This window comes from Carassius carassius, chromosome 46, assembly GCF_963082965.1.
Source record: "Carassius carassius chromosome 46, fCarCar2.1, whole genome shotgun sequence".
NCBI lineage: Eukaryota > Metazoa > Chordata > Actinopteri > Cypriniformes > Cyprinidae > Carassius > Carassius carassius.
In genome coordinates, this window is record NC_081800.1 from 21,386,525 (window position 1) to 21,401,945 (window position 15,421).

The 15,421-nt window shown below is 37.8% G+C and overlaps 1 protein-coding gene across 1 annotated transcript; it reads right to left on the reverse strand.

The window, feature by feature from the left end:
• Positions 1-1,161: 1,161 nt before the first annotated feature.
• On the reverse strand, positions 1,162-8,769 carry LOC132129794 (Krueppel-like factor 15). Its single transcript, XM_059541561.1, has 3 exons — positions 8,476-8,769; positions 5,191-6,430; positions 1,162-1,553 (listed from the first exon to the last, which is right to left on the reverse strand). The coding sequence occupies exons 2-3, from the start codon at positions 6,354-6,356 to the stop codon at positions 1,385-1,387; spliced, it is 1,335 nt and encodes a 444-aa protein (XP_059397544.1). The 5' UTR covers positions 6,357-6,430; positions 8,476-8,769; the 3' UTR covers positions 1,162-1,384.
• Between the last annotated feature and the right edge of the window lie 6,652 nt (positions 8,770-15,421).

Below are 15,421 nucleotides of genomic sequence, written 5' to 3' on the forward strand. Positions count from 1 at the left end.
CTGTTGTGCCTGTTGGAGCAGTAGAAAGAGCAATGAGTTGATTCATCACCTGAGGCACTCTGGGTAAAGTTGTAGTTGTTTCCATTTGGGCTTTTGTTTTGGCAAAAACAGACTGCATCGAACAGACTGCATTGTCAAGCTTGTTCCAAAGCTCTACTCAAAATCCAATCCAATTATACAACCAGGTATAATCTTGTTAAATATTAGCATTAACTATCAGCACCCACTGGATATTACACACATTCCTTAGCGAACACATAGTCAGCATGCCCTATCAGTAGTCAAGCTGTTTTCATGACTACAGTTCCCATGAAGAATGTCCTCTTTAAACTCCAGATGCGTCCCAGACTACATTTCCCAAGCAGGAGGATTTGTCCTGCAAGCGTCCCCTGTACAGGAGCACGCTGTTGAGAGCAGTTAGCACCTTGCAATTCCAGTTTCTGTCATTCAAGCTCGTCTCGCAGAGACATTTTGGCAGATAGTCCCAGGTTAAAAGGACTGTTTGAGGCAGGTTAGAACAGGTTTGATCGTCTGTATTGACCTAGTTTAGCTATCAACTTACTGACTTGTATTGTCTGATTTCTCAGGTATGAAGTGTGTTGCATTGCTGTCAAAAATATCTTCTAACCGCAAACACTTAACCACAGATGCCTTGGCCCCAGCTACAAACATTTAGATTAGAGAAAGGCCCAGAAGGTATCTTGTTTTAATTTTTTATGATGAAAGCAACCAATGACAAAAAAAATGAACAGGTTTTGTATTATCAACTAAAACATCAGAGAAAAATTCAATACTGATCAGAAGGTCCATTCACATCTGTCAAATGTGCGTGTTTTGACTTCCGTTGATTCGCTCTATGGTCTGTCCGAGAGGCGTTTCACAGTTTGCTAACATTCAACTGAAAGTCAAGAGGAAAAGCCTCTATGTTTGCCAATAGCTTATAATGGCACAGTCCTACCAATGATCAGTAGTTCAAATGAACCCCAGTTGTTTTTGTTTTGTTTTTTGGTTTAGAGGAGCTAAACACCTTACGTTGGCAAAAAGAAGCGACTTCACCGTGATTTTGAACAAGGAATGTTGATGACTGGCAGATACATCAACAATTCATACCTCAAAGTACAACAAAAAAATGCTTTGAACATTACGTTGCGAAAAAAAAAAAAAAAGAAATTATGAACACTACAAAAATACAATCTACGAAGCTTGCGACATCTGTGAGGCCGACGAGTCAAGTAACAGTTTCAGAACAAACTCTTCTTCAGTTCATCCGAGCCTCGAGTAATAAATTATCACAGTACCACAAATGAATCTGTCTTTCCCTCTTTCTTCTGTTTGTTCATTCTTTCTCTCTCTATCTCTCTCCATGGCGAGAGGTTGTGTGGGGTCAGTGTGCAGTGCGTGCTGTCCTGCTGTTTCGTGGAAAGCGATGGACTTTGATGTGTTTGGACAGGTGATCGCTGCGGGCAAATTTCTTCTCGCAGACGGGGCACTGGTAGGGCTTAACTCCAGAGTGAGACCGGCGATGCCGTGACAGCTCGTCCGATCGGGAGAATCTGCAAGAAGAATCCAGAGATAAAGCCAGACATCAATGGTTGTGCACTGATCCAGTTCATTTTTTTTTTTTTTTTTTGGAACAATATGCACTGTGGAAAACGCACTTTGGCTTTTTGGTTTCATTGGTATTTCGTTTTATGACTGTGTCTAAAAAAAAGCAAAGAGCCTAAATGCCTCAATTATAGTTGTTTTGAAGTCAACATGGTCCTTATTTACTCTGTACATCTTGCTGGTAGGACAGTGTCATCTTGCTTGCTCCTCATCTTGCTCTTTGTAATCATTCATCTAAGTATACCAACTTATACCACCTCTGAACCTCATGATTTTCCTAGTTAAATATCTTATTTCATAAAGAAATAAAAAAAAAAGTAAGGAAAAAAGTGTGATAAGGCCACAGACAACATTTATCATTGACACGCAGTGCCTAAATTAGTCAATCATTGGATAAACAAAATGGAAATACATAGTAAAACAGATAATAAATCAAAGCCTATTTGGACAAGACAGCTCATTATTAACATTAATAAACCCTACTGCACATCTTTTTGTCCCCCTAATGTTTCTGATATTGTAAGAGCAACCATCACTGTGAAATCGGACAAAAGGTGAAAACGGTGCTGGAGTTACTGAGTAACAAAATGAAAAGCACTGAATCAGTGACAGTTAAATCTCTTTCACAGACTTTGAGGCGAATACTCTGACACAGAACGCATGCAACGTCAAATAAAACTGTCAAACAATTGCTCAGTGTCTTCACTACCGAGCAGCAAATGGTTTGAGCTCAGAGCAGATTTAATGAGCAACTATATTTAACCCGGCGCTTATCCCAGTGCTCAAGTTCCAAACGAAGATTTGCACCACATTCATGGCTGTTAATGTTTTCTGAAAGCAACCAGAACAAAGACCCAGGAGAAGGGAAAACTCACAGCTTGTTTTAGAAAATATGGAAGCATTTTCCTTAACTTAATTTGCAGTTCTCTCTAAATCAAGTTATGCCATATACCCTGCACATAAAGTAATAGAGACTCCTGGGAAATTAGGTATATAATATCTCTGGTGTACAAATAACTATCAACTTTAATCCTTTATACTACCAATAGATATCTCACTCAATAATACACATCTGAAGATGGTGTGCACTTTTGTTTGAAATGAGAAAACAACAAACTCTTGCTCAACCCCATACCATGGTTTCATATGAAGCCATAGGCGAGTTAGTATCTGTTTCTAATGTCCCGGGAACATGTGTAGAGTATCTGCAAGGTTATAAAAAATCAGTCTCTCTCTCTTGTGTTTGGCTTTTCTTCCACTTTTACAAACAGCCTAGACAGGAACAGTACAGCTCTAGCTATGCTAACAGTAATGTGATAACTTTGTGCTGAATTTTCATTTTATAATTAAAAGAAAACATATCAACATGTTAAGTCACATAGCATATGCTTACTCTGATGCTAATTAAACCATCATGTTTTTTTGACTGACAAAGTATCTCACATGCTGTATGGTATGCGAGCAAGTCTTTGAAGTATGTTGGGATGTGATGGTGGTGGACTAATTGTTGCCCTGTGGGACAGGATGGGACGGGGTACCCCTCCTTGTTGGACGTCAGAGCTCACAAACAGAGCTGTTCTGGCACGCTCTAGAGCACATGCTATTAACTTCTATTCAAATGCCCACATTTTTGCATTTTGGTTAAAGAGTTTTTCCTTTGCAGCCAACTATAAGTGTACCGAGTGCTTGATTCCACCTTGCAAATGTGTATTTTCCATTTCAAATCAAAAGGAGTTACGCTAAAACCATTTGGTTCGCTCTACTACGCTCACATGTTGATACTGCAAACTGTATCAGTTCAAATAAAGCTTTTCATGCAAGTTTTGTCCTCTATTAACCTTTGTGTGCAAGTTGCATAAAGCAAAGTATGCACTTCCTGGTTTGTTTCCTGGTGCATGTGTTTCTAAAGCAAAGCACAGGACGAGTGTGCAAAGACATTATCATCTAGACGCCAAGCCAACTAGTGTGTTTTCTAGTCAAGTACCATGTTTAAAGTTATTGTGTGTGCTTTAAGATCTAAGAAATTTCCAATCTAAGTGTGAGTATGGTTTTATGTGTTTGTGTCACTAGGACAATTTTATTTGCGGAGTACCAAAGGAATGCTAAAAATGCTGGCAAAGCATTGCCGCAGCCAGGCTTGAAGCAGCCAATGGAGCATTCTTCTATTGCTTTCTTCCCTACATCCATTTCCTGACAGTGTTACGGAGACCTCAGTCAGACTCACAGACTGCTGAAGGTCAGTCACTGCCAACTGCTATCCAAAAGCAAGTTTAACCAAGGTCGCTGATAACAACAGACCTCTCAAAACAGTAAGTCTTATAATACTTGACTAGAGGCCTCTTTCTTGGCAGCACAAACCTACCATTCTGATTTTGTATTTATTTATTTTTTACAATAATTAGGTACTCTTGGAGGGTCATACATGAAACTAAATAGTTAAACCAGGTATACTACTACGACCAAGTGCTTGAAGAATGTAATTACTCAAAGTTTATAACTAATGAAATCAATTCAAGATTACACTTGAACACCCCCAAGCATGCAAAATACAAGAACCAAACTCTTTTCTTTCTAAGACTACCATTTGAAGCTTTATCTATACTGTCAATCCTGACCTCACTACAACTGCTGGTGCACTTTAAACAGTATCCAGGCCTTGTTCAGAAAGATTGAAGCTGGACATAGACTAAGAGTAAACAATTGAAACAGTGAACAGGGCAAAGTCTGACTCTTCAAAGACTTTATCTAATCTCCCCACAGCAGAGATAACACAAACAAGACCCAAAATCTAAGGACAAATTGTGAATGAAATTTTACAGCTGCAATTTAAAGTGATTATCAAGCAATGTTGTGGAGTAACTAACTAATAGTAGCGAGGCTATTAACTAAACTACATTTATCAGTAATGTGAACATAGTTCAGCTGTTTTCAAAACAGCATATTTTTTGCAGTAACAAGCTAAAGTTTCCAATGAGTAGCAGTGCAGAATGACCCACCTGCATGCTAAATCACATTGTATTTCTTTTATATGTAACATTGGAAATTCTGATCAATCCTTGTGAATCGGTTCATGTAATACAGGGGTGTCCAATCCTGCTCCTGGAGGCCCACTATTATGCAAAGTATAGCTCAAATCCTAATTGAACACACTGAACCAGCTAATTAAGGTCTTCAGGAAAACTACAAGCCATTCAAGTGTGCTGGGGATGGATGGGTTAGAGCCAAACTCTGCAGGACACTGACCCTCTAGGAGCTGGCTTAGAATCCCTTAATGTAATTGGTTCTTGACAACTAACATCACATTATACATTACCATTAATAACTTACAAAATGTCTCAAAAGCAAGGAATAGTAGTGACAGATTACCATATCTTTAGATTTGGCTAGTCCACATACTAGAGCTCTATCTAGTCCCTGTTTGAAGTCCATTCATGAATGGTCAACAAAGATAGTGATGTACCATAGAGATTTCACAATAACTACAACTTACTGGAGTAAAAGCTCTTTGTACACAAGCAGACCTTGAGAGCTAACCTCTGCTTCAGTTAAAAAAAAAACAGAACTGTACAGAACAAAAACACTCACCTCCAGCCACAGCCAGGCCAAGTGCAGGCAAATGGTTTCTCGCCCGTGTGTCTCCTCAGGTGCGCCTTTAGGTGACTGCTCTTGGTATACATCTTGGCACAGCCAGGGAAAGAACACTTGTGCATTTTAATAAGATCAGCTACCGAACTCTTCTGGAATTTGTGACCCCCAGCTACAAGCCCTGTTCCCTGGCCATCAAATGTTCCATTCTCTCCAAGACCTAAGGGCTTAGCGGCAATGGGAACAGGGGCAATACGGACAAATTTGGAGGAAGAGCTGTTAAGGCTGGTCGGTGGGGTCACCTGAGGAACCAGAGCGAAGGTTTGACCCTGGATGTTGACAAGGAGCTGGGTTATTTTGATGTCTGAGGCAGGTTGAGGTGTTGGTGTCAAGGGGGCAGTTTTAGGGCTCAATTCCTGTTTGACTTGAATGGGTTGGAGCTGTAGGATCACAGGCATGCTAGGACTTTCCACCATCACTACCTTCCCAGAAGAGTCCTCGTTTTTCAATGTGTTTTGAGGATTTGCAGAGCCCCCTACATTTTTAGGATCAGAGTTGGCATCGACTTTGTCACTTGAGACAGGCACTGTTTGGTCTAAGTTTTGAGGCCAAGGTTCTAATGTAGGTCCTTGGATGCTTTCACAGGTCACTAGACCCTCTCCAGCTTCCTCTTTCAAGGCCACCACTTCCATGTTCTCCTCCAGGAATTCCTCGATCTCCTCCAGAGTGGGCTGAAACAGTAACCCTGCATGGTCCTCTAAATCTCCAGGGAAAACAGGGAACTCAAAGCACTCCTCTTTGGTGGTGCGGTCCCGTCTCGACTCCCAAGCCAGACCCATGGGAAGAACAGGGGGAACCATGGGAGACACCATGTTTGAGGAGGGCGAGTTTTGGCTCACAGTTAGGGACTGAGAGTGAAGGAAGTCAAGGAGGCCATCTTGACTTTCTCCACTTGAGTTACTACCACAACTAGAGCTCAACACCTGAGACTCAGGGCTGGAACAGGAACGTTGGCTAGATGAGTCACTCAGGTTATCCTCTGAGAATGGTGATGGAAGCATATAGTACACCCCCTCGTCTGTCACCATATCCGGTGGGTTGTGAGCCGGCAGGAAATACGTGTAAGGAAAGAAAGTCTCTTCATCAAGCAGCAAGTGATCCACCATTCCTGGCTACTGCCTGTCCAATGTGAGGCAACCACTTATACAGCTGCCTGCTATGATTGATTCAGGTTTTCGGTCTATAAAAGCAAGAAACAAAATCAGGCTTAGCAATAATTTGACATTTCATTTATGCATAACATTCAAAGTAATTTTCAGTATAATAGTTTTAATGGCTGTCCAACTAAAGCAACTTTGAGAACAGACTTTTAATGAAGATCTCAGTCAGTACAATAATTTGTAAAAAGCTTTGGTCAAACTGAATATATACTAGTCCATCTTTTGCAAGAGGATTAACAAACCCAGATACCTTTACTTCATTCAGTACGTACTGTATAGACATGCTAATCAGACTCCATTTAGCACTGGCAGTTTACACACATCCCAAAAGACAGAGATGATGTGCAATGTGCATTTAAACCTTTAAATATTTAATTACTTTGCAAAGAGCAGTTGTAGTCATATTATTACTATGCATGTAAACAAACTAAATTCTAGGCTGAATGATAATTAATTGACTCTTTTCCACTCCACAGGAACATTTTAGACCCAAGATAAAGGCTAAGCTATCATCAATTCCTGCCTTGTGGATGTGTGAGACACTGGAAACAATTTACTGTAATAGCTCTATACGTCAACGTTAAAATAAGGATGTGAACATGTTACTCCCTCACACCAAGATTTGCTATAAGCTAACCATTTAGACAAGATAGCATTGTGTGTACACAACAAGTCTCAGATTATTGTGTTTGATTGGAAACAGATGATTATTTGAAACCAAGACTCTTGCCAAAGGAGCACATAAAATGAAGCCGTTATGTGTGAGACAACTCACCATTTAATCAATAAACTGTGTTCAATACCTTAATGTTTTCTCCTTTTTTGGTCTTTGTTGTACTTGATACATAAAAAAATGTTTGGTTTTCTCTCTCTCTTTCTCTTGGTGCTTTTCTTGTTAGCATAAAAGACTAACTGTAGTGCTGCTATCTGCATATCAACCATAAGACATTCAAGAAGGCAACAGTGTTCATTTCTGGGAATTTGACCACCAGAGCCTTCAATTCTGCAGCTAGTAATTTCATTATAGCATTCCTTGGCTCGTGCACTGAAAAGAAAAGAAGAATCTGTAGCTACAGCAATGTAATAACCAGTCCAACAGAGACTTTACACATACTGTCATAATAAGAAGTAGAATAATAGGACTGGGGCTAGTTGTCACACTTTTGACTCTAGTAAATACTTTTGTATAGACACAAATTTGGCCACACACACACAAAGGTGTAATAAAAAGATACAGCTAAATAAACATATATTGAGCTGTTGAGCCAATAGTGTGGCATGCGATCATTGTTATTGAGTGACAACTACACCCAATGTTTGTCTAAGAAAAAAATAAAAGTCTATCACATCCTTAAAACATCCACTAGAGTTCTAAGTCTATAGAGCTGTCAATACGCTTGCTCACGGTTTGTTTAAGTAGTTCATTAGTCAGTACTGGAAATCGATGTTTAATCGCGGCGGTGATTCTAGCGCCCCCTGTCGGTCGCAGAATGACCGATAATAACCCTGACATCTACAGGCAGTGTCAACACCCACATGTGTCCACAGCAAACTCGGGAGGAGACATTGTTTTTTCAAATACTCTTAGACACCTTGAAATCACTTTAAATATCCCTTTAATTACATCACATTACACTGTGGTCATCATTTATTAAAACTCAAAGTGGTAGAAATATGCAGTGAACTAACTAACTTTCTAACTAAACATTTAAGTTTTTATTTTTTATGTGAGGACTGATACAAAAGTAAGATAACTACTGAAAATTTGTTACATTATCATCATTGAAATAAATGATAAAATATGTGTAATTAAAACAAAGTTTAAAATATGCAACACTTTATGTGCATGCTTCATGCAACAAAAAAATTGATCTTGATCTCTCTTTCTTTAAATATTTAACTGTATACATAAATCCTGGCTATTCTAATTTATATATATATTATTATTATTATTACCTCACGTTCAGACGCAGCACCTAGTTGCGCGCAGTTTCCGCGCATGCCACGCGACTACTCGACGCGCTAATAATAATAATAAAAAAAGAATAAATACAAGCACACTTACCTCTTTAAATCACTCGCATTAATCCTTGGTGTTTAAAGTTCGAGGACGATCCGTGTCTTTTTGCTGAAGAATGCTTCATTCGCCGTCAAATGTGCCCTTGAGACATGGAGCGTCTCGTGGCAGATCATGCTCTCGTCTCTATAGTATTACGCTGCTGTCACACGATCTCGTCTTGTGGGCTTTAAGAGTAGATTTGGGGAAGGCTGCTGAAGGCTCGTCTGCTCCACACGCTGGTATTGGTGGAGCCGTCGATGGAGGCAGGACTCTTTCCTTTTGTCGTCAATGAACAGCTTTTACTGAAGTACACTGTTGCTTCTGTCAACTGACCGATGGAGCGAACTTGAACTCTTGTTGCAGCGGTGCTGTTATATCCGCATCTGGCAAAGAAAGTTGATTTAGACTGCAGAAAATGATGTGCAAAAGTTGTCATAAATGGGAAGATCATTAATGAAGTGGATCTTTTATTTTAATAACAGCACTATAATACAATAAACTCACATCTAATGGTGTTGTGAGATTAAACTGAAAAGATTACTACTGGCAATTTAATATGGGATTAAAGTAGATACTGACCTCATAAAGACAAACTGCATACCACACATTTGAATGTGATAACATGTTAATGACTGTCCTATTCATGCCTATTCACTGATAAATAAGATTAGGTTCCAAAAATATTCCTGTGCCTTGGCTTAACTTTTCTTAAATGTATGGGAGGGAAGGAAGACTTTAAACCATTTTTATTTTTTATTTTTTGCAGCCTTTCCAGGGTGTGCCCAAAGATCATGACAGAATAAAACAAGTCCATTCAGTACAGAAAGTAATTATAATAGGCATTCAATAAGAAAAAATAAGCATTAAGCATGGAGAAAATAAGCATTACATCAGCTGCTCACCAGTGGATCCTCTGCAGTCTGCAGTGAATGGGTGCCGTCAGAATGAGAGTCCAAACAGCTGATAAAAACATCACTTGGATCACTGTGGATTATTGTAATTTTTTTATCAGCTGTTTGGTGTGTCATTCTGACGGTACCCATTCACTGCAGATGATCAATGAGCAAGTGATCCATTGCTTAATTTATCCAAATCTTTTCTGACAAAGGAACATATTCATCTACATTTTGGTTGGCCTAAGGGAGAGGAAATTCTCAGCAAATGTTTATTTTTAGGTGAACTATTCCTTTAATGCAATCACATTATATTAATAGTCTATAGACAAAAAAAAGTGTTGTTAGGGATCATCTTGGAAGCAGCTTACACACGAGGTCAAACAGTGTATTTTTAGTAGAGGGATCAAATCAATCTCAACTCACCTCTTCAGTGCTTACTAACCGAAAATGCATTTTGTCTTTATATGGTTTGCTAGAAGCCAAACAAGACCCAAAGGTCTTGAAACTCAACAGTGAGCGGTTTGATACTTGTACTGTGCAGCGTGTGATTAAGTAATGACAGAGGGCAAACACAGACCTGTCAGCTGAAGAGAGTTAACCCTTTGTCTGCATGACTGACTCTGTGACTGGCAAATATTTTTGAACTTGAAAGCATATCTTTGGTCAGACATAGTCTGAGGTGTAGAACTTTCTTAAACATGGTGTAGTTTTGGTATGGTATGTTTCTGATCTGCCCGTCTAATTGGCCATGCATGTAAAGTGTTGTTTTGTAAGTATTAGTAGCAGTATTAAAAAATGGTTGCACTGGACAATTGCTAATTTAGCATATTGAAAGCCACCCACAAATTAAGAAAAAAAAGCAATTTCTTATAAAGGAACTAACAATATTAATAGTGCAGCAATACAGAATTTGACACTATATTGAGCACAAATGCCCAAGCCAGAGCCTGTGGGCCACAATTGACTCTTAATTACCTTTGATATGGCCCACCATACTATACCACAATAGGATGTAAGAAAAAAGAGGAAAATAAACATGGCATTGAAGGATATATTCATTTCAAATTTTCCTTTAAAATAAAGAGGGATCATATATATATATATATATATATATATATATATATATATATATATGTATATATATGTACATATATATCTCTGCCATAGAGTGACACTGCAAAACAGAAGAGAAAACAGACAGAAACACCTCAAAGATGTCAAATTTCAAAGTGAATAAATAATTAAATTATTAACAAATAAACCGTTAATCAAGCAAACACCTTTCTTTTGTAATATTTCTTACTATTCTCATACAGTATAAATAAATCTTAATATACATTGCTGCTTCATCATTATCTCTATATTTGGGGGTTTTGGTCTTAAGAAGTTTGAAATCTGCTGTTTTAAAGAGCCTTTAAACAAGGGAGTCGAAGATCCAGGCGCCCAGATCTCTTCCTCAAACTTCTTTATGACTTCTCCATAACTGCACACATGCACCGACTTCTTGAAGAACCAAGAAGAGACATCAGGGCACAGCTGACATCAAGAAAGACAGGAAAATCTTGAGTCATGAGTCCAAGTGACTCTTATTGTTCTGAGTCTGATAACAGATTGTTACCGTTTCAGCCAAAAGAAGAAGAGAACAGGACAATAAACATCCAAAAATGCTATTGGATTAGCTTATTTATTTATTATTAACTTAATTCTGATGCAACCACTCAAAGTCAAATCTGTCAGTGAAACTCAGACTAGATAGCAGACGTCTACTAACATACTCCTAAAATAAGAATTACAGCCTGATAATATAGGATAATATAATATATATATTCATTGGATGCTGGAGAACCTAATGAAATTCAGTGGTTACAAAACAGACGGAGAAAGAATCCAGATGGGCTTCTTCTGGTAACAGATGATCCCTGGAACCTATAAATTGACATGAAGAAACCTATAATGTAACAAGAAGAACAAGTACAGTCAACTTAAGAACAACTACAGTATATATACAACAAAAAAAAAGGATCGTAAAGGTGCTGCAAAGAACCATTTGAGAATGTTTACAGAGACTGGGGAGAAGCAAGTTCTCAAACAAGACGAGACCCACATGTTATGTAAGATGTTTTCACCACATGGCTCGTCCCCTGCTGAACTTCCTCTCGTTTACTACACGTGTTAAGCATCTAAGAGTGTTTCTGTATCTGCTTTAGAGGATTACTGTACAGCCTTTCACCCACTTCCTGTGATAGCAGGCCAGAATGTGTGTGTCCAAGTGACATGAGATTACACAAATATACTGTCGTTTGTCTTTTTTTTCTATGAAAACAAACACTTTAAACAACAAAAAAGCAAAAATAAAAAAAGAGTTATTTAAAACTCAAAGCAACAATAGTTTTGAAGTCAAGATCACTCATTTTATTTCCATAATGAAACAGAATAACCTGCCATTTCTCTCCACAAAGTGACCGTAGGATCTTTTTAAAATTAAAAGTGTCTACAAAATATGATATTTTTCAGGCCTCACAGATTTTTAAATAATGACAAAACAAGAGGAAATGACCACTGTTGTGACGAGTGTTGATGAATGTGAGTTTGTATCATGACACATAAAGGGGGACAGAGGCTAGCGCTTTCAACACAGTTCACTGCAGGACACACAACTGTCCCCCAGGATACATAAATCCTCGTCCATTACTTTTCTTAGTTTGTTTATACCAGAAAAACAACACACCCTGAATTCAAGGGGCACTTACACTCTGATTGTCCACAAGGTCACTTTTAGCCACAGTGTGGTAAACAAGTAAACTTACATAGCATGAAAACTGCTGTTTTCTCTCTGTGGCCAGGGTTCAAAGAACATATTCACGGGGGGTCACTGCTGTTTTTGTCCCAAAGAAGCAAAACAATAACTATACATAGTAAATAACATATGTAATAATAATAAATATTATTACTACTGTTTTATTATTGTGGTTACATTGGTATTATTGTTTTTATTAATTATGATAACAAATCTTTATATACAACAATAATATTAATCAATATTATTATTAGAATAATTGTTATTTCATGTTATTACTCATTAATATTAATAGTAGTATTTATGATAATAATACATTTTAGATTCATTATTAACAACAAATATAAGAGGAAGAAATAAGAAAACAACGAGTATTGTTGTTGGTGTTAATACATGAAAACAACAACAACATTATTATTATTTTTATTATTTATTATTGTTGTCATAATATAGAATATTTTCATCGTTATTATAATTATTATTATGATTATGAAGTAATATATATGAGAAAAAGGATATATTGTGATTATTTGTTCAGTAACTGTCAACAAATATATTCTTTTTGCATTGTTAATTACTGTGGTGATTGTCATAACAATTATTTTAATTACTAATATAATACTTTGTATCCAATAATAAGATATCTTAATTTCTTTTTCTTTGTAATAAAATAAAATAACCTGTCGAACCATTGAATCCTTCTGTCAGTAAACTCTTAGTGACCTTTGAACTTTTTAAACATCTGTCATCTTGTTAAACCTCTATTACATCAGAGGCATATCAGCAACAAAATCAAGTCAGCAGCTGAAGGATCCTATCTCCAACCATTATCAGCTGACAAACACATCTCTAATTTTATCAGAATTGTTCATATTTTTATTACTGTTGTTAATAGTCCATAAATAATAGAGTGTAATTTAAAAAAGCTCAATTTGCTGGGTGGAAGCATAATTTGAGTCCAAAAGGTACTTATTATGTAAATGTCACTAGCAGTGTATCATTAAGAAAGGAGAAAACTTTTGTGTGGTTGAATTCTGGGTCAAAATAAAGTATTTAAGTCTTTCACATACCTATAAATACCTATACCTATAAATAAAATAATATTTTAATTTCCTCCCCCAGTGAGAGGTGGGATGGGAGGCCTTTCGCAGGTCACAGAAATACTGAGAAAATATTAATTATTTTGTATTTCATGTAACATTTATTGCATTAAACCTTTGGGTTAGATTTTTTTTATGTTCGTGGCCTAATGGGGTGAAGTCGTTGCCTAATGGGGGGAAGTCGTGGCCTAATGGGGGAAGTTGTGGCCTAATGGTTAGAGAGTCTGACTCCCAATCGAAGGGTTGTGAGTTCGAGTCTCGGGCGGCAGGAATTGTGGGTGGGGGGAGTGCATGTACAGTTCTCTCTCCACCTTCAATACCATGACTGAGATGCCCTTGAGCAAGGCACTGAACCCCCAACTGCTCCCCGGGCGCCGCAGCATAAATGGCTGCCCACTGCTCCAGGTGTGTGTTCACAGTGTGTGTGTGTGTGTGTGTGTGTTCACTGCTCTCTGTGTGTGCACTTCAGATGGGTTAAATGCAGAGCACGAATTCTGAGTATGGGTCCCCATACTTGGCTGATTGTCACGTCACTTTTTATAGAACTTTTTAATAAGGCATTTTAAGACACAAAAACCATACTCATGTTTCTCAAACAACTGTATGATTTTTCTGATGAGATATTGTCCAGGCTGCTCTTTTCCAGCAAACAAAAAGTAGATGGTGACCAACTGCAAGCTCCAAAACACACAAAAACCTGTTCTGAAATTAAGAATTCTTCTATAAATCTTTTAAACCAATGTAAGTGAAAAAGTCAATATTCAACAAAAATCTGAATTCAAGGTCAAAAAAGTGCTGCCAACACACACACACACACACACAAATAATGAATGGCACACTTCATTTATTTTAGGAGATTCAAGTCTTTAGTACTTTAGCCTTGGTGATGCCTGATAAGGGCCTGTACGCTAAGACGCTGAACTTCGGCAGGGCTTGTGAAGACAGCAGGCCGATGGAAACACACTCCGTGAGAGCCAAGGCCTCAAGCTTCTCACACACAGCGAGGCTGAACAGAAAAACAACCTGCTGTTAAAGCAGCATGCTAATGTCACGGGGGGAGCTCGAATTGTTTTAATATTCATTGCCAGACATCCTGTTGTTATACTTTTAATATCACCTTGTTGTTGCTCACACCGGGGGGCGAAGCTCAAACGTTGATTAAAGCTGATCGGGGTTAATTTTTCAATATTAAATTACTTTTTTTATTATTCCAACAGATAGCAATAAAGTTAACAATTTGTAGGTTGATTGCAAGGCTTTAACAGTGAGCAGGTGGACAAAAAGGCTGTTTCTGCATGCAAACAAGCTGTGTATTCAGAGCGGGACAAAAAGATATTGGACCAGGTAATTGGCTCAAAAAATTTCCAGAACCATATGCACCATATTCACTCTATTCACTTTAAAAGCACAGAATCAGAAGGCTGAGAGAGGAGAAGCAAAAGAGGCCATCTGCCTCCTCAGCAGCCTCGGCTGAACTCTTATAAAGCACATCAAATGCAATTATGTAAATTATATGTAACTAGTGCAACTCTCAATTTCAGTGCAATTCTCCCGGGCTGTAGGCTGTACACTTATTACTCACTGTAGCACTAAAAATTGCCTTCCCTCCTTGTTAAGTGTATTTACAATATATCTGTTCGTGTTTGTTCACCTTAGAGCATGTAGATTTGTTGACTCATGCTCTGACAGCCAATCAAATACCAATGCATATATTGAATTTGTATGTGTAAATATAAATATTTTGATGCTAATAAAGGCCTTCTGAAGCAAAGTGATGCCTTTGTGTAAGAAAAATATCCTTTATTATAACTCAGAGTCATGTGGAGTACTATTTTAAGACAGATCTACGCGCTTTTTTGGGCTTCAAAATCTCGACCACCATTCACTGCAATTATAAATCTTGGGAGAATTTTTTTTTTTATATATAACTCAGATTATATTTGTCTGAAAGAAGAAAGTCATATACACGTATATGGCTTGAGGGTGAATAAATCTTGGGCGAATTTGAAGTTTTGGGTGAACTATCCCTTTAAATTCTATTTAGTAGCCTTTAGTAGCTTTTACATGTAAAAATGTATATACTACATATGCTCATTGCAATCCTATTTAATAATGTATCTCAAAAACAGTAAATAATTGGTTAATTGGCCTTCAATTTT

Excerpts from the sequence above, each read along its gene's own strand:
- LOC132129794 (XM_059541561.1), bottom strand. The coding sequence starts at position 6,356 with ATGGTGGATCACTTGCTGCTTGATGAAGAGACTTTCTTTCCTTACACG. Across the intron at positions 1,554-5,190 it reads TGGCCTGGCTGTGGCTGGAG|ATTCTCCCGATCGGACGAGC; the intron begins GTGAGTGTTTTT and ends TTCTTCTTGCAG.